Source organism: Oncorhynchus gorbuscha, linkage group LG04 (assembly GCF_021184085.1).
Source record: "Oncorhynchus gorbuscha isolate QuinsamMale2020 ecotype Even-year linkage group LG04, OgorEven_v1.0, whole genome shotgun sequence".
NCBI classification, from domain to species: Eukaryota; Metazoa; Chordata; class Actinopteri; order Salmoniformes; family Salmonidae; genus Oncorhynchus; species Oncorhynchus gorbuscha.
Window position 1 is genome coordinate 66,680,836 of NC_060176.1, and position 18,155 is coordinate 66,698,990.

The window sequence follows — 18,155 nt, forward strand, 5'->3', positions numbered from 1 at the left end:
GGACGCAAGTAAATCTTATCTGTAACCCATCTGTCTAATCTTGCCATAGGTTTGTAGCACCTCATAAAGCAGGTCTTGTCTGCTACGTGAGCTGGACTGGAGACTAACACTGCACATGAATCAGAGCAAATAACTACTCTGTCTGGCTTGACTTCCTCCACCCACTGCAAGGCCAACAGTATGGTCATCAGCTCTGCCATGTATACAGCTAGATGATCAGTTATACATTTCCTGACTTCCACCCCACATTCCTGCACTACAAATGCTGACCCAGTACGTCCTGTCCTTGGATCTTTTGAACCATCTGTGTAAATGGCAACAAAATCCTGATACGTCTGCATACTGTGTATCTTAAACAAATCAGATAGATCAACACCCTCTCTATCTTTCTGTAGTCTCTCCAACATTTCTAAATCAACTACTGGAAGCGGGAGTAACCATGGTGGATTTACAGGAATAGCTACCATTGGACTAAACTCCCTTCCATACAGTCCCACCCCCTTCCCCTGGGTATTACCCACCCAAAGCTTGTGTTCTGTCTTTGCTCTTGTTCCCAGCATGCCTGTAAAATCCTGTTCGCAGGACGAGACACCCCATGTCCTTGTAGGTTGATCCAATAATTCATTGCCTGCTACTGTCTCCTAATCTGCAATGGCATATCCCCCATCTTCACCTGTAGTGCAGCCACTGGGGACGTCCGAAACGCCCCACTACATGTTCTGAATCCTTGCTCCTGTATGACATCTAGCCTTTCCAATGAGGTCCGGGCTGCCGAACCATACGCTATACTGCCATAGTCTATTACAGTTCGAATCAATGAGGAACACCCAACCCACCACTCCTTCCCTGTCAGACAACCATCACATTTAGCACCTTCTTACACTTTCTCAATGTGTTGTGCTCAGGTTAGTCTAGTGTCAAAGTATACCTCAAGGAACCTGGGTATACTCCAAGTTTTTCCCATATAACCTCATCTCCCACCTTCCTCCTGGTAAAGAACACTGTATGAGTTTTCTCTACAGGGAACCTGAATCTCCACATTAATGCCCACCACTCTACCTCATCAATTGCTTCATGTAGCTTCCTGACTATGTATGACACATTTTTTTGTTCAACTAGGAATGTCTGTTAAGAACAATTTCTTATTTACAATGATGGCCTACTGGGGAACAGTGGGTTAACTGCCTTGTTCAGGGGCAGAACGACAGATTTTTACCTCGTCAACTCAGGGATTCAATCCAGCAACCTTTCGGTTACGAGCTCGACGCTCTAACCACTAGGCTACCTGCTGCCCAGTAGGAGGATTGAGAACAGAGAACAACTAATCATGTTCCCCTGTGGTGTACCATTATCCACCAGGCCTGATAGACTTCCCCACCCTCAGCTTGATAGACCTTCCAAACAGGAAATCCTTTTCCTACCCCAATAATGTCAAGCTTAATTAAAAAACCCTCCTTCCACATCATATCATATGCCTTCTCCACATCAAAAAAGACAGCTCTGCTTCTAAACAGAGCACTGGGTCCATAGTTCCCCTACCCTTCCTAAAGCCACTCTGATGTGGCAAGACTAGCCCCCTGCTCTCCAGGAAGTAATTCAGGAAGTAAGTTAGCCTCTCCGTAATCAGAAGTTTACATACACCTTAGCCAAATACATTTAAACTCAGTGTTCACAATTCCTGACATTTAATCCTAATAAAAATTCCCTGTCTTAGGTCAGTTAGGATGACCACCTTATTTTAATAATGTGAAATGTCAGAATAATATTAGAGAGAATATTTATTTCAGCCTTTATTTCTTTCATCACATTCCCAGTGGGTAAGAAGTTTACATGCTACCAAATACTAATTGAGTGTATTGCCTTTCAATTGTTTAACATGGGTCAAACATTTTGGGTAGCCTTCCACAAGCTTCTCACAATTTATTGCCATCTATTTTGTGAAGTGCACCTGTCCCTCCTGCAGCAAAGCACCCCACAACATGATGCTGCCACCCTCGTGCTTCATGGTTGGGATGGTGTTCTTCGGCTTGCAAGCATCCCCCTTTTTCCTCCAAACATAATGATGGTCATTATGGCCAAACAGTTCTATTTTTGTTTAATCAGACCAGAGGACATTTCTCCAAAAAAAGTTATATCTTTGTCCCCGTGTGCAGTTGCAAACCGTAGACTGGCTTTTTATGCCGGTTTTGGAGCAGTGGCTTCTTCCTTGCTGAGCGACCTTTCAGGTTATGTCAATATATAACTAGTTTTACTGTGGATATAGATACTTTTGTACCCGTTTCCTCCAGCATCTTTACAAGGTCCTTTGCTGTTGTTCTGGGATTGATTTGCACTTTTCACACCACAGTACATTTATCTCTAGGAGACAGAACGCATCTCCTTCCTGAGCGGTATGATGGCTGTGTGGTCCAATAGTGTTTATACTTGCGTACTATTGTTTGCACAGATGAACGTAGTACCTTCAGGCGTTTGGAAATTGCTCCCAAGGATGAACCAGACTTGTGGAGGTCTCTATTTGTTTTCTGAGGTCTTGGCTGATTTCTTCTGATTTTCCCATAATGTCAAGCAAAGAGACACTGAGTTTGAAAGTAGGCCTTGAAATCGATCCACAGGTACACCTCCAATTGACTTAAATTACGTCAATTAGCCTATCAGAAGCTTCTAAAGCCATGACATCGTTTTCTGGAATTTTCCAAGCTGTTTAAAGGCACATTCAATTTGGTGTATGTAAACTTCTGACCCACTGGAAAGGCGATACAGTAAATTATAAGTGAAATTATCTGTCTGTAAGCAATTGTTGGAAAAATGAGTGGTGACATGCACAAAGTAGATGTCCTAACTGACTTGCCAAAACTATAGTTTGTTAACAAGACATTTGTGGAGTGGTTGAAAAGCAAGTTTTAATGACTCTAACCTAAGTGTATGCAAAACACCGACTTCAACTGTCCATGCGATGTTAAAGCTTTTTGCTGATAGTTTGTTGGCCTTGTTGGGTCTTTTCCTGGCTTCCGGATTGGTACAACTACTGCCTCCTTCCAACTACCTGGTAGTTTCCCCTACTCCCAGACTCTGTTGTACAACACCAATACATTATCCAGTGACTAAAATGGGCCAACATAACTGAGTACACATCGTCTTTCCCAGGTGGAGTTAATCCAGCATTACATATTGCCCCTTTCACCTCTGCCATGGTTAGTGGTGCATTCAACACCGAACCAACGCTAACATTACCTCTTTGCCTAACGGATAGTTCTCCTCACCTGGGTCTGGGCCTATTTATACTGAATCAGATGTTGGAAGTTATGCATCCTTTTCAGTACTCTAAATGCCCTGTTCCTACTCCTCACCATTGCCCCACACTCCTCTGTCCACTATGGGACTGCTTTCCTCCTCCCTGATCTCTTAGGTATAGCCTCAGTAGCTGCCCCCACTAACGCTGTTCTCACCCAGTTATTCATACTATCCACATCCCCTCTCATATCCACACGAGCCATCACCTGCTCACTCAGTTCCTGAAATTGATTCAACTTTTCCCTTCCAACACCCACCTGCCATCCACTGACACCTCCCCCTCCCTCTGGCCTACTGTGCATGCTATGGGGTAATGATCACTCCCTACTGTCGACTCCTCCCATACAGATTCCTGCCATCACACTAGATACCAGAGTGCGGTCTAAGGCAGACTCTTCCTGTGGCTACATCAATCCTGGTCCCTCAGCCATAATCCAGGCACACCAGATCTTTCATTTCTATCAGGTTTTCCATCACTTGGTAATTTCCAACCATCCATCCCAAGAGCATATTGTGGGCATTAAAATCCCCTCACCACATTACCTTACTTCTATCCTGGCACTCCACCCTCTCCAGCACCTCCAGGTCCAATATCTGACAAGGATTATAATAGTTTTCTACCACTAGCATCCCTCCTCCCAACCACACCTCCACCACCACCACATATTCCTGTTCAATACCTTTGCCTAGCAGTCATCCGAGCCTGGGAAAAAGCACAAATAGGATGGTATTACGTTGCAACTTTGGACATGGAAGTCCCACAGCATAGCTAGCTATTGCAATAGCCAGCAGATCCGACCTGCTTACTTACAGCTGCAGGGTCAGACAGCATTCCTCTAAATATTAAAGCTGCTTTTTTTTTTTTTTACATCAGACTCAAACAGCGGAAAATACAATATTTTGGTAATTGAAAAGATATTTCACAGCGGTTTGTCACAAACTGAAATTAGGCAAAAGATTAGAATTTTTGCAAACAGGAAGTGGGGGAGCAATTTCTTCTTATTGCACCTTTAAAACACCTCGTAGCCGCTTCGAGATATAGTCCAAAAAACATACCTCAATCCAGAGATGACAGATATGGCATATATGCGTTGTACTCTAAATTGTCTCATTATCCCAACTCTTACACCAAGAGGATAGAACTACTATTTCTTGCATTCGTTCAATCTTCTCAGTTTAACAGTTGGGATAATGGGACAATTCGGTGTACATTGCATTTCTCATCCCTGGATTGACGTACGTTTTCCGAGCCATATCTCGAGCCGGCTCCAATGCTGTCCGACCTTAGTACAACTGTAAACAAGCTGGTCGGTTATGCTTAGAGGTTCGCTTTGGGTGATAATTTCATGCCCGTATGGGGTTTTTGCACCCTATTTAGTTAATGGTGTATGTGATGTTTGATCCGCGTTTATGACCAGCTTTCATTCGTGCCGTGTTCACATACTAGTCGGAATTAGGAAACTCTGAAATGTACAACTTGCTAACTGGTTGTAGTTATACAAGTCCCGTGTTCAACGAATCAGCAAGTCGGAAATGTCAGAGTTTATTCGGGGCGGCAGCGTAGCCTAGTGGTTAGAGCGTTGGACTAGTAACCGGAAGGTTACTAGTCCAAACCCCCGAGCTGACAAGCTGACAAGGTACAAATTTGTCGTTCTTCCCCTGTACAGGCTGTTAACCCACTGTTCCCAGGCCGTCATTGAAAATAAGAATGTGTTCTTAACTTGCCTGGTTAAATAAAGGTAAAATAAAAATAAAACATTTAATTCAACTTGTATTTGAACGCAGCATCATCGCTGCTCTTTTTGGAACGCCGTCTGGGTCTTTGCGTGTCAAAAAGATACACGTCAAATAACACGATTTGACGTGTAAAATAAGCTTATTGGCCAATCAGGGCCTGAATATGACCTCACGTCAAATAATAATTTAACATGTTCATACATTTTGGTTGCAGTTATACAAGTTGGAAATGTCAGAATTTCCTTGTTCCAACTATCCCACGAACGCAGCATCAGAGCTGCTAGTCATAATTTCGTGTCGCGTCTAAAAACAACATTTGCTTTCTCGCCTTGTTCACTCCTCCTGGCAGATCTTCTTGACATTGAGGGAGTTATGTTTAACGCCCCGGGTGAAGCGGGTTAGCATTGATTGCATTCGTTTTGGAACTGCGTTCGAGCCATGTGATACGTTTTAGCCGACGGCGAAGTCGGCTCAAAACAAAAGTGATGTAGATTAATTAAGCACGTGGATGAATAGCGTCAAATATTGTGTACTATATTGTCAAGTGACCGCTCTAAAGATGGAAATACATGTCCTAAAATATGGAAGGAGGCGAGATCAGGTGGGACCATTTTAGCCAATGAGAGGACAGATGTGTGTGGAACAACAGGTCATAGATATAGACAGCTATGATATAGATAGAAGCTATGCGTCTGTGACAGCATGGGCAGTGCCTTTATTTATTTTTTATTGAACCTTTATCCATTTAAAGGAGTCAATTCGTCTTCATTGTCTAATTGTTTCCAATTTATTGGAATCCCCACACAGTTGACTACTTTAAAATGGTGGACGCCCTCATTGGGCTACCAAGTGGCAGCAGCAATCTTAGAGGCACTGCATTTCAGTGCAAGAGGCGTCACTACAGTCCCTAGTTCGAATCCAGGCTATATCACATCCGACCATGATCGGGAGTCCCATAGAGCGCAGCACAATTGGCCCACCATCGTCCGGGTTTGGCTGTATTGTAAATACGAATTTGAATTAGTTCTTACTTGACTTCCCAAGTTAAAATAATAATAATAAATTGGCTAAGTACATGCTAAATCAGATTATATCCATGATCAATAATCTATCTCTACAACAGGCACAACCTGATATAAAGTCGTTTCCCCCCCCCGAAATGACACGTGCGTCCACTTACATCAGTGCATTGTAACAATACGAAATTAATATTCGATCAAATAAGCCTGATGTAGCAAATTAGCTATTCCATTTTTTTCAACCAAATTCGAAACTATAATTAACCTCCATACAACATTTCCTCACTTCGTTGTTTTATTTTCGTGGACAGATTTTAAACGAGTAAAACTTCTCGATTTGACTCTTTCTCTCTGGTAAGGATTCTGTGTTTTCACACGGGTCGGTGATGCAATTAAAACTAGTTTGAAAATTCGAACATATATATATTTTATGGAAAATATATGTATGTTTCTGAACAATGCATCATGATGCCTTGTTGACAACATGACCGTGCGGTGCAGATTGCTGTTAGATTTTTGATTTTTCCTGTTCTCGTCAAGGGCTGATATCCCTCGTTTCTACAACCCAAATCAAGGTCCGGACCATAATTCTCCAACTGAGTAGGGGGTTTGTATCATAACGTCGGGGCTTTTCAGGCAACACAAATACGTCTATGGATTGGCTCGCCCTAATGGGACAACAATTCCTTTCAATATAGGTTCGAAAAATGTATTTGTTTGAAGTATTTTGCATGGCTAGTACATGTCATCGTTTACAAATGTATGTCTAGCTAGGTAGCCAAATTAGCAGGAATGTTAAGTTATCTCGCTACGTTAACGTCAGCTAGCAAACTGAATGGACACTGACTAAGCAGGTGCAATGTGGGCTGTGAAGTCCTTAGCTCGCCAGCCAGTTATCTCGTAAACCAGTCAGTCACTGCTAGTTAGCTGTCTAACTGATTTCGCCGTTGTGCTAATTCTAGTTCTGTTGTTGTCAATGAAGATCTGCAACACACTTGACAGATGGGCAGCCTGGCCAGATTGCGCTGTTCAATTTGATTAGGCCCTTCTAGCTACATCAGTTGGGTCAAGTTAGCTAGCTAGATAGCTGGGCTAACTACAACAAGCATGCACTGCATCGGCTGTACATGTAGTCCCACTAGTTACAGCCTTGTAATAAAATGATGGCCTCCAATTTCATATCCAGGAATAGTGCATGTGATAGGCTACACACTTATTAAAATCATCAATGACATAATGAATGGTAATAACTCATTAATGACACCGGTCAAGTACTGTATATTCACATGTCTACACTCTTGTCTTCTATCTCTTTACTAGTGTATTTCTCCTGTTGGCTTGTCATGCTTTTACACTGATTAAGTGTCTTAATTACATAGTGAGGGCTGTTTTGTTTCCCGACACTGGAGCCATTTAACTCTACTGGACACCCTTTTGTTTTGGTTAAACAGGTTGAGCTGGTTAGAGCAAAACTGGCCCTATTTTGTTACATTGCATATACCGATATGGGTTGTTCATTCATGGTCATCTCTCTATGTTGCTGATCTCATCTTGCCACAGGACAACGAGAGAGAATAGAAAGAATAGACTGTGATTTCCAGGGGTGAACACACAAGTCCGGACCGGGAATGACAACTGAATTGCATTGCTGATCCTTGCGTTTCTTTACTTGCAGTTGATGTGAAATGTTGACGTGTGAGAAAAAATGAATAAGCACAAAATGATTACTGAGAAAGGGTGAGTAACCAGTCTTGAACACATGCGGCAGGTTCTTTCTGTGTGATATGTGTGTGTGTGAACCCAAGTGTTTCTGCCAGATTCTCTTAGTCTCTCTCACACACTGCCCTCATATGCTACACTCTTGTTTGCTCTATGTCTTGTGACCATGTAAGGTCAGTCTTAGGACCGCAACACCACAGATCATTAAACCTGCTAGGGCCTGTCATGATGCCATCTTGACCCTAGCTATTGTGTTGGGCTCCTCTGTCAAACATTACTGTTTGGGGTCAATCACTTTTTGGGGCCTTGTAATAACTAGCCTATTGTCAAGCCTTAGTCTTGCGTCGCCAGACACTGAGGCAGAAGCTAGCCTATTTTTGATTCTCCACCTATAATCATGAGCTTTTTTCCCTATAGTAAGAAGGCCTAACATTTCAATGGCAAAGCACAATTTCAAGGCTACATTTTGATAAGCTATGAACTCTGAAAACAGTCATAATGTTTACCCTCTTGTAAGGCCTTGGCAGAATGTTTGACTCTGAGTGTGCATGTCTGTTCTCTTTAGCCTAACTAATGTGTCTTGAGTGTGTTAGTAATGCATGAAGGTATATGTATGCGCATGTGTATTTTTGCTTTGGTAGATTTGTTTGGGCAGTATCTTACTCCATCTCCCTCTCACTGTATTTTGGTCTGAGAGTTTGTTTGTCTCTCTTTTTTCTCTGTCTGTCTGTGTGTATCTCTCACTCTGTCTTTATAAGGTCATATGAGAGACATTGGGTCTATTTCTACATTTTGATTCTCTCTCCCATGGCTGTTGTCATTCCAAAGTGACCTTTGACCTCACTGCCCCTTATGAGCTTAATATAACTATAGAGCAGGGTCATGTTCATTATGGCGTACTACGGAAAATATTTGCTTTATGAGAGCATGGGCTGATCATGTCTGGCTATGTGTCAAGTGTTAAACCTCTCTCTCTCCCTCCCAGCGTTCCCAGTAACTCCAGGGTGCTGATGTTGTTTGGCCAGCTGGAGAAGCTGAACAGGGAGTCCATGCTGGTGGACCCTGAGATCGCCAGGCAGATCACTGCCAAGATCCTTCACCTCATACAGACTCAAGGTGAGAAGAGTGCTAGCCTACTGTATACTACTCCTTTCACACTCACTGAGCCTAGCTGATCAAGCTAGCCTGTTACTCACTGACCATATAGTTGCTGAAACCATGCCATAAAGGCCAATGGGAAATAATATCCTATATTAGAGTCAGCAAACCGTAAAACTTCCATTAAACGCTGAGTCTCCAACAAGTGCCTGTTTCTTGTAATAGCTGGGTATAATTTCACATTTTTGCAAATAAACGCTAGCCTCTAATAAACGCTTGTTCAAAAAATAATTCTATAATTAAACTGCACACATTTTGCCAGTCTACTTGGTGGAATTTCACAGCATCTCTAGCTCACACTGAATGATTGCTGGCAATACAGCCTGATAATAGCTGCACCCTATCATATTTGTATCACAGACATATCTGATCATACCTGTATCGCATGTCTTTGTGGAACCTCTCAAACAAGGCACTTGTGAGGCACTTGTGCTACAGATGTAGGATCTTAATTTGATCACCCTGTTGTAGTATAACTTTCCTCAATGCAGGACATTTTAAAGTTGTAATGTATTTGAGGCTTCAGACTTGATTTTCCCAAATGAAAAATGTATATGTACAAAAATGTCCATTTAATTATAATCCAAATAATAATTCACATTTTCTGCTGCCGGATTATTTCTCTGCTGTAGCAAACTGGCTCAAATTATGATCCTACATCTGTACCTTTGTGGCTGCATTACACCTGCACCAAACCTCTACCTCACCTGCGTCGCCAAGCCCCAACAACGGCTCATAACAACACTTCAACATTATTTGTATTCTTCTCATGGCTGCACTTCCCTTCAGCTCAACCCCATTACAGTATTACTCTCATTACTTACAGTATTATGCACACATGACATTCACTCACTCACCCCTGTTATTCCAGCTGGCGCATATAGCATTATCAAAGGTTGTCTTGGCCATCTTCTCCTCTGTACCTTTACTCTAGTGCTGATGTTGTTGTAGCTCATTCTCTATGGTAATCCACCATGTTGTCTTGGGCCTTCCTTCTGGAGTCCAGATGCTGTTCATGATTCTTCGGATACAAGTTGTGTGTAAGGTGTATATATTTTTTGGTCATTTTCAGCACTTAGAATAACCTTATAGGCCTGCTCCTAGAAGTGTTGTTAGTAAACCGCTCTGGTAGATATTGAGTTTTGTGTTGTCTTGATCTTAAAATTAGTTTGAACTTTGTGAAGGTTGTTTGTTGGGCTGGGAATTGCCAGCGTCCTGACAATACAATATTATCACGATACTTAGGTGCCGATATGTATTGCGATTTGATACTGTGATTTTTATTGCGATTCGATGTTCCAAACATGTAGCTCACCATATGTTGGCTGCTGAGGGACAAGACAGAGCCTTGAGAAAGTTTTGAGCAGTCATGGAAATAAAAGTGCTCCCTATTTAAAAGAAGATTGAGAACAAGCTAGGAAAAATAGTGTTTTGGTGTAGGTACAGCCAACTAGCGCTTAAAGGATATTGTCAATGCGATACATAGTCATCACTAGTCGTTTGTTCTTTGTTGATCCAAGTGCTGGTACACTGTCATGGCAGATGGTGCTCCGTAGGTATGTAAAACTTTGTCAAGTAACTCCAGGTCATGTGTCTTTTCTTTCTTTTTTTTGTTGCTGTGTTGATGGGCATGACCATTGTCTTGCAGTTAATAACCAGTCTGACTTGCATCTCAGTTTTTTTCTTGTAGGGTAGTTGTTGGTGTGTGTGTGATAAAACATCCTGGTCATCAGCAAAGTCGAAGTCTTCTGGAGTTGAATACAAGGTCCATCGTAATTCCTCTTACCTGATCTTGTTTTTTTAAATGTAGAGCTGACCACACTTACTGTCCTGTCCTGTAGCCTGTCTTTAGCATCTCAGGGTAGATGAGGACTCTGTTCAAGTGACAGCCTATAGGATATGTGAATAGGTCAAAAGGTATTTGGGTGGCTAAGTAGATGTTTGATGACAACAAAGGGTATGTATTTGTTGGTCAGGGGAGATTTACGAGGGTGAAAGGAGTGTTGGGATGTTAGTGGGTAGATATTTCGGGTGGTTGTCCTAGGATGGTATGTTGCATGTCTTTAGTGGTGGAAACATTTTAGCAGAGGGACGGTTAGCTCTGTAACTAGACCCCCCCCCACCCAGTGAATGCTCAGCTCTCTGCCCCATTGGGAGTGATACCTGACCCCCTCCACCCCTCTTGGACTGCCCAGCTCCCTCACCAATGTGAGTTCCTCTTAATCCTTCCTCCTTCCTCCCCCCCTGCTGGCTCTTACGTCACAGAGAATCTGACATTTGAGGAAAAGCTGTTTCACTCAGTTTATAATTACCCAGCCAGCAGCCCTCAGTGAATCTTCTCAGACAGACTGCACTGAGGAAGGCCATCGAGTGTGTGTGTGTGTGTGTGTGTGTGTGTGTGTGTGTGTGTGTGTGTGTGTGTGTGTGTGTGTGTGTGTGTGTGTGTGTGTGTGTGTGTGTGTGTGTGTGTGTGTGTGTGTGTGTGTGTGTGTGTGTGTGTGGTCCTGGTTTGAGTGAATAACAAACATTTGCATGCCGTTATGCTGTATAGGGCGACTGACAACTAATCTGGTGTATCACGTCATTCCGAATGAAGACTGCTGGGTCAACAGCTGATGGAGGTAGTGAGATCCCGTCACTTCGTTCATTAGTCAGCAATGTGATACTGTTTGGAAAAAAACACATTGGCCTTTTGCTATTGAGATAAATGGCATAGCTAGAAATATAAATGTCAGAGACTCGCATGACACAGCTGTGTTGTGGACACTCACATCCATATATAGACATCTGTTGCAATGACACGGGTCAGTGGTGGACCGGTGGTGCTAGGTTTGTGGCGCTAGAGCAAAGTTGAGACTTTGAAAATGGAAACAAGAGAACTGGACGTCAAACATTGATTGAAGATCACTTCAAGATCAGCATTGATACATGGATTGGTTTGTTGTGCCAAGTTGAGTTAGCTGTACAGCACAGGATGTTGGTGGCACCTTAATTGGGGAGGACAGGCTCATGGATAACAGCTAGAGTGGAATGGAATCAAATGCATCACACATGATTTCCATGTGTTGGATGCCATTCTATTCACACCGTTCAAGCCATTGTTCTGAGCTGTCCTCCCCTCAGCAGCCTCCACTGATGTAGAGGTCACTTGGCTGGATCAAATTCTTCATTCTAAGCTCATAGCCACTTAGCAAAACTTAGCTTTCAGCCATTACACCTTTTGTTTTAGATCTGTTTCTTTGAACATGGGCAGCACAGACTTTCCCATGTCTGATGTAGCCAGTAGAAGTCACGCTTCAGCACTTTTGGATTCATTGAAGGTTTATCTACTATCACATTATCTATTCGGTTGTTGTTGCTCAAATAGGTTTTCATTCGAAAAACATGATACTGTATGTGTCTATTATGGAAATATAGTCTTCTAGAGAGGGAATGCTGTCTCACAGCTGTAGTTTCTAGCTGAAATCAGAGCAGCGGTGCGTGGTGAAACGTGAGCGTGTCTCTCTTGGTGGGACGTCCCTCTTGCAGTGATAAATCTCCTTAGCCCTGACTCCTGCAGGCTATAGCTCTTCTCGGGCTCTGCCTCCGGCCACACCCTGACACGGTCAGCCCCACTTGGAAGACATCCAGACCTGTTTCACACAGTCATCATTAGGGCATAGAATTGTCAGGGACCTCAGTATATGATATAGAATTGTGAGAAAAGCAATACATATCGGCACCACATTATCATGATTATATGTATTTAGATTGTTTTGTTGTGGAAATTCTAAAGAGAGACTGTAGATTCTTCAAACAACTTTATTATAAGATTTGCAAAAATGGAGCAATCAACAATCACTCAAATAGTTCAGAGTTGAAAGCCCAACGAACAAAGTTGGCTCTCTCCTTTTATAGAAAGTACATCCTCTTATCTACGTGACAGTTCGCAGATGTGCAGAAACAGGGCAGGGGAACAGAGTTGCAAGAAATAATTTGGCTCATCTGTGCAGATCAAGATAGCTGATATCGCCATCATTCTCTGTTCCTCCGTGCAATTCCCACATAGCTAAATTCCTGCCGATTGTGGACATAGGAGGTTACATACTGTGGTCGCACCCAAATGGCTCATGAATTTGTACGCTCAGATGTATGACTAAGTCACACAAGACAATTTTGTATGAGTAAAAATTACTAGCATATAACAATGGACAATTATTGAAGTAAAAAACAGCATAGTATGTAATTAATTTCCTCCAGTTTCCTCTCAATGGTTTTTTTGGGGGGGTTGGGTTCTGGTGCGGGTCCGTGAATCCCCACCAGGATAATATTTTTATATAGAAGTACTGAAAGAAAGTTCTGGGGACTTTTTAAAAGGACATTCTACTTCAAATTTAATGAAATAAATGTATAAAATATAATTTCCACCTACAGAAATGAGCCCAATAACAAACATATTGGTACAATTATTTGTTTAAATTATTTTAACATATTGGACCATGGATATAATAACAAACATGTTTTATTGTCACATACCCCAGATAGGTGCAGTTAAATTGGTTGTTTTACAGGGTCGGCCATAGTAGTAAAGCACCTCTGGCGCAAATCATGATTAAGTTCCTTGCTCAGTGGCACATCGGCAGATTTTTCACTATGGTGGTTCGGGTATTTGCACCAGAAATCTTGCGGTTACTGTCCCAACGCTCTAACCGCTAGGCTGCCTGCCACCCTATCCATAGTGCCAACTAAAGTTTGGTGGACGAGGAATAATGGTCTGGGCCTGCTTTCCTGGTTCGGGCAAGGCCCCTTAGTTCCAGTGAAGGGACATCTTAACGCTACAGCATACAATGACATTCTAGATGATTCTGTGCTTCCAACTTTGTGGCAACAGTCTGGGGAAGGCCCTTTCCTGTTTCAGCATGACAATGCCCTTTGCACAAAGCGCGGTCCATACAACAATGGTTTGTCGAGATCGGTGTGGGAGGACTTGACTGGTCTGCACAGAGCCCTAACCTCAACCCCATCGAACACCTTTGGGATGAATTGGAATGCCGACTGCGAGCCAGGTCTAATTGCCCAACATCAGTGCCCGACCTCACAAATGCTCTTGTGGTTGAATGGAAGCAAGTGCCCCAGCAATGTTCCAACATCTAGTGGAGGCTGTTATAGCAGCAAAGGGGGGACCAACTCCATATTAATGCCCCATGATTTTGGAATGAGATGTTCGACGAGCACGTGCCCACACTCCTTTGGTCATGTAAGGGTGGCAGGGTAGCCTAGTGGTTAGAGCGTTGGACTAGTAACCAGAAGGTTGCAAGTTCAAACCCCCGAGCTGACAAGGTACAAATCTGTCGTTCTGCCCCTGAACAGGCAGTTAACCCACTGTTCCTAGGCTGTCATTGAAAATAAAAGTGTGTTCTTAACTGACTTGTCTAGTTAAATAAAGGTAAAATAAAATGTAGTATATATAGGCTGAAGCATGGGTTGTCTATCTGCATGTATCCTATTGGGCTAATCACTCGGGGGGGCTCTGATTCTCAGTGCTAGAGGCTTCACTAAAGACCCCCTGGTGCAAATTCATGCTGTATCACAACTGGCTGTGATTGGGAGTCCCATAGGGCGGCGCACAATTGTCCCAGCGTTGTCCGGGTTGGGTGGAGTAGGCCATCATTGTAAATAAGACTGTGTTCTTAACTGGCTTGCCTAGTTAAATAAAATAATTAGCTAGATCCCAAATGTGATCTTTTGACTAGTTAGCATCCTATTGATTAATTTTATGTCCCAAAAAACTTGCATAAACACAGTCTATATTGCAGGCCTGTTAGACTAAGTAGGGGTAACTCGCAACCCAGGGTAACATGCCCCCTGCCTGTACTTCTCACAGAAACCTCTTAATGTCACCATTTCTTCCCCCAACACTTTCCATTGTTGCCACTTCTCTTGCTCAACTTAAAATGTCATCTGTCTCATCATAATATAAGTCACTCCAAAACAGTAATTTTGAAGTAGGGTGGCATTTTTAACCAAAAATATCCTATAATTGACCCATGTTACATTAGCCCCTCTCCCCTATGCACTCACAGAAAATTGCTGCGCAGTAACATGCTTACAAAGCTGCTGATAAAAACTGGGTTTAAAATAGTACATATTTAGGAGTTGAGAAATAAGAAAGTAGGAATGGAAAGCTGGGATCCCCCTCTTTTTAACAAAGGCTGTTTTAAAACGGCTGTTTTCCCCGTAATTGCAAGAATTGTTGTGCATTGACTGCACGTTTCCCTCCCTATGGCACTCCTAACTTGAATGCGCCTCGAGAGGAATATTTATCTTGCATAGGTCGGCTTGTTGTTGTGTGTTCTAAGTAAATACTATAGATTTAAACTAGTCTACTATGGGGTAATCTGATTTTTCTATTCGTTACTGGTTTTGTTTGCCGACAAAGTCAATGTGGACTGTTCAAGCATAAATATTTTTTCATGTTACATATTTTATAGGCGTGGTGGCAACAATTTTGCTGTGGTGCAGCACCAAAGATAAATGACTGCAGTGGAAACACTGGCAATTTGATACGGTTCATTTTATTGCAATTTGATGTTCCAAAGATATTGCTCTCTATATGTCTGCTGCAGAGAGACGTGTCACTTATTTCCATAATCAGTCATGGAAATAAGTGCTGAAAATAACATGTTGGCTTGCTATTTCAAAAAGAAGATTGAGAACAAGCTATAGGATGAAAAATAAGTGTTTTTGCACAGGTACTGCCGATTAGCGCTAGCTAACGCTACCTAGCAATACTAAATCAATTTGCAGTCAAAGTATCGACGTGATATCGTCCAAAATAATATTGTGATATGGAACTGTATCCATCGGGAGGGAGAGCGAGATTGGAGGCAGTTGTCTTTTTATCTTTATATCCATGCCTGGGTATTGTGCTCGCTGTCTGCATAGGAGGTGCTGTCTGCATGGCTGGAACGCAGTCTGGTCTGCCTGTCCGTCGGTTTGGGCTTGAATGCTGAGTGGATGCTGGGTAGTGTAGTAGCCTTCTAGGTCTAAACTTTTAGAGTGCAGGAGGAGGTGCCAAGAGCTGTGTTCTATCCTGGTCTGGTGGTTAGACTTGGGGGCGGTTAGCGTCAGTGTACTCCTGGCTGGTTGGGGGGATCCTACCTCTGAGGAAGATGGAATATAGATGCACCGAGAGACCTAGCCGCTTGGTGGAGCCCGCAGAGCGATCCACCTCCCCAGGTAAGGAATGGGACTGGGACTGAGACTGGGGGATGAGGAAGAAAAGTTCTACAGCTGTGCAGCCCCTGTAGTGCAGAACACCATTAGTTCTACCACAGCTACTGTAGCTACTGCTTTGAGCAGTTTGTGCAGCTAGGCTACTGTTCAATGGGACAAAGGTTTCTATAGAATCTGCAAATCTTGCACAAAATAAAATCACTACTCTGTTAATAAAAGAAAGTTGTGTAAAGTTTAATGGATTTCTGAAGTGTTTACGGTTCACCTTGCCAGCCAATATGTCAGTGTAAACCCCACTGTATTCTATTATCCTGTAGATTACTTCAATAACCAATAAAACCCTTGTATTGGTTATTTCTTGTGCAGATAATACAACATGAATACCATAATACTGGATAGGTAGTGCCCATAATAGTTCCTTACTATCCTATTACAAGACTGTTACAGTAAAGCCATTGGCATGTCCGTCATCACATCAATAGTAGCATTTGATTTGAACCATTAAGTTTATTTTACTTGATGAATTTCTTTGATAGGTATTTGCATTCTTGTTTTGGTTTTAAAGATCAGCTGTGAGCTGTTGTTTTTGTTTTCGAAGAGCTTAAAAAAACTAGTATGACAAATGTTTTTAGAGGTCGATTTTTCGCATAGCCACTGACTGTTGAAGTGTGTGTGTGTTGTGTGTGTGTGTGTGTGTGCGCGCTGGGGCATAGATGAGAGACTGGTCCGGGTCTTGTGAAGTTGAATTATGCACCAGGGGGTCTGTGTGGGTGCAAGTCTGGTCTGTGTGGGTGCATGTCTGGTCTGTGTATGCACATGTTTGAGCTCGTTGGCTGCCCCACTGCTGAAACCTGATTTGTGACGTGTGCTTTATTTATGAGTCTATAAATCAGAGGGGGGATGTTTCACACTTTTCATCTCCATATTCCCATTCAGCCTGGTGTTCATAAGGTCCGCTCCATCAACCATTTATTGGTCCGGGTGGTGAGACTCTATTTGATGGGATATGAGCTGCCCTGGGTGCTGTTGACTGAGTTTTATAGGCCTTATTTTGTTTGCGTTCCTGGACTTTCTGTTATTTCTGTTGGTTTCTGTTGGTGCTGTTGGTCAGAGGGTATACATTAGGGCACACAAATTAGTTTTAGTTAGTGTTTTGAGTTTTTGCTCCGTTGGTTTTTAGTGTGTTTGTGTGTGTGAGTGAGACCCCCTCTAGTATTTTTACAAATTGTTGAGGAGCCGTCACGGAAAGGTTGCTGGAGTTTCTTGTACATCCGTGTGGTTAGTGTTTCAGAGAGAATCTATGGCAGGCAGACCCATCATTGGGGAGGAAAATGTTGCTTATTTTGTTACGTTACAGCCTTATTCTAAAATGGATTAAATTCATATTTTTCCTCATCAATCTACACACAATACCCCATAATAACAAAGCGAAAACAGGTTTAAAAAGATACCTTATTTACATAAGTATTCGGACCCTTTGCTATGAGATTCGAAATTGAGCATCGGTGCATCCTGTTTCCATTGATTATCATTGAGATGTTTCTACTACTTGATTGGACATTATTTGGAAAGGCACAAACCTGTCTATATAAGGTCCCACAGTTGCCAATGCCTGTCAGAGCAAAAACCAAGCCATGAGGTCGAAGGAATTGTCCGTAGAGCTCTGAGACAGGATTGTGGCACAGAACTGGGGAAGGGTACCAAAAAATGTCTGCAGCATTGAAGGTCCCCAAGCACACAGTGCCCTCCCATCATTATTAAATGTAAGAAGTTTGGAACCACCAAGACTCTTCCTAGAGCTGGCCGCTTGCCTAAACTGAGCAATCGGGGGAGAAGGGCCTTGGTCAGGGAGGTGACCAAGAACCCGATGGTCACTCTGACAGAGTTCCTCTGTGGAGATGGGAGAACCTTCTAGAAGGACAACCATCCCTGCAGCACTCCACCAACCAGGCCTTTATGATAGAGTGGCCAGACGGAAGCCAATCCTCAGTAAAAGGCACATGACAGCCTGCTTGG

General features: G+C 42.7%; 1 protein-coding gene across 6 annotated transcripts in view; it reads left to right on the top strand.

Moving 5' to 3' along the window:
* Nucleotides 1–5,481: 5,481 nt before the first annotated feature.
* Nucleotides 5,482–18,155, top strand: part of agtpbp1 (ATP/GTP binding carboxypeptidase 1) — a 48,665-nt gene continuing 35,991 nt past the window's right edge. For 2 of the 6 annotated variants that reach the window (XM_046347868.1, XM_046347872.1), the window contains exons 1-4: nt 6,198–6,401; nt 6,588–6,745; nt 7,723–7,784; nt 8,752–8,882. In XM_046347868.1, the coding sequence (XP_046203824.1) occupies nt 7,753–7,784; nt 8,752–8,882 (163 nt within the window). In that variant the 5' untranslated portion in view covers nt 6,198–6,401; nt 6,588–6,745; nt 7,723–7,752. Of the gene's footprint in view, nt 5,630–6,197; nt 6,402–6,436; nt 6,746–7,722; nt 7,785–8,751; nt 8,883–15,938; nt 16,143–18,155 lie in introns of those variants that run through there. The other 4 variants (XM_046347871.1, XM_046347869.1, XM_046347870.1 and 1 more) reach the window with 4 other exon arrangements.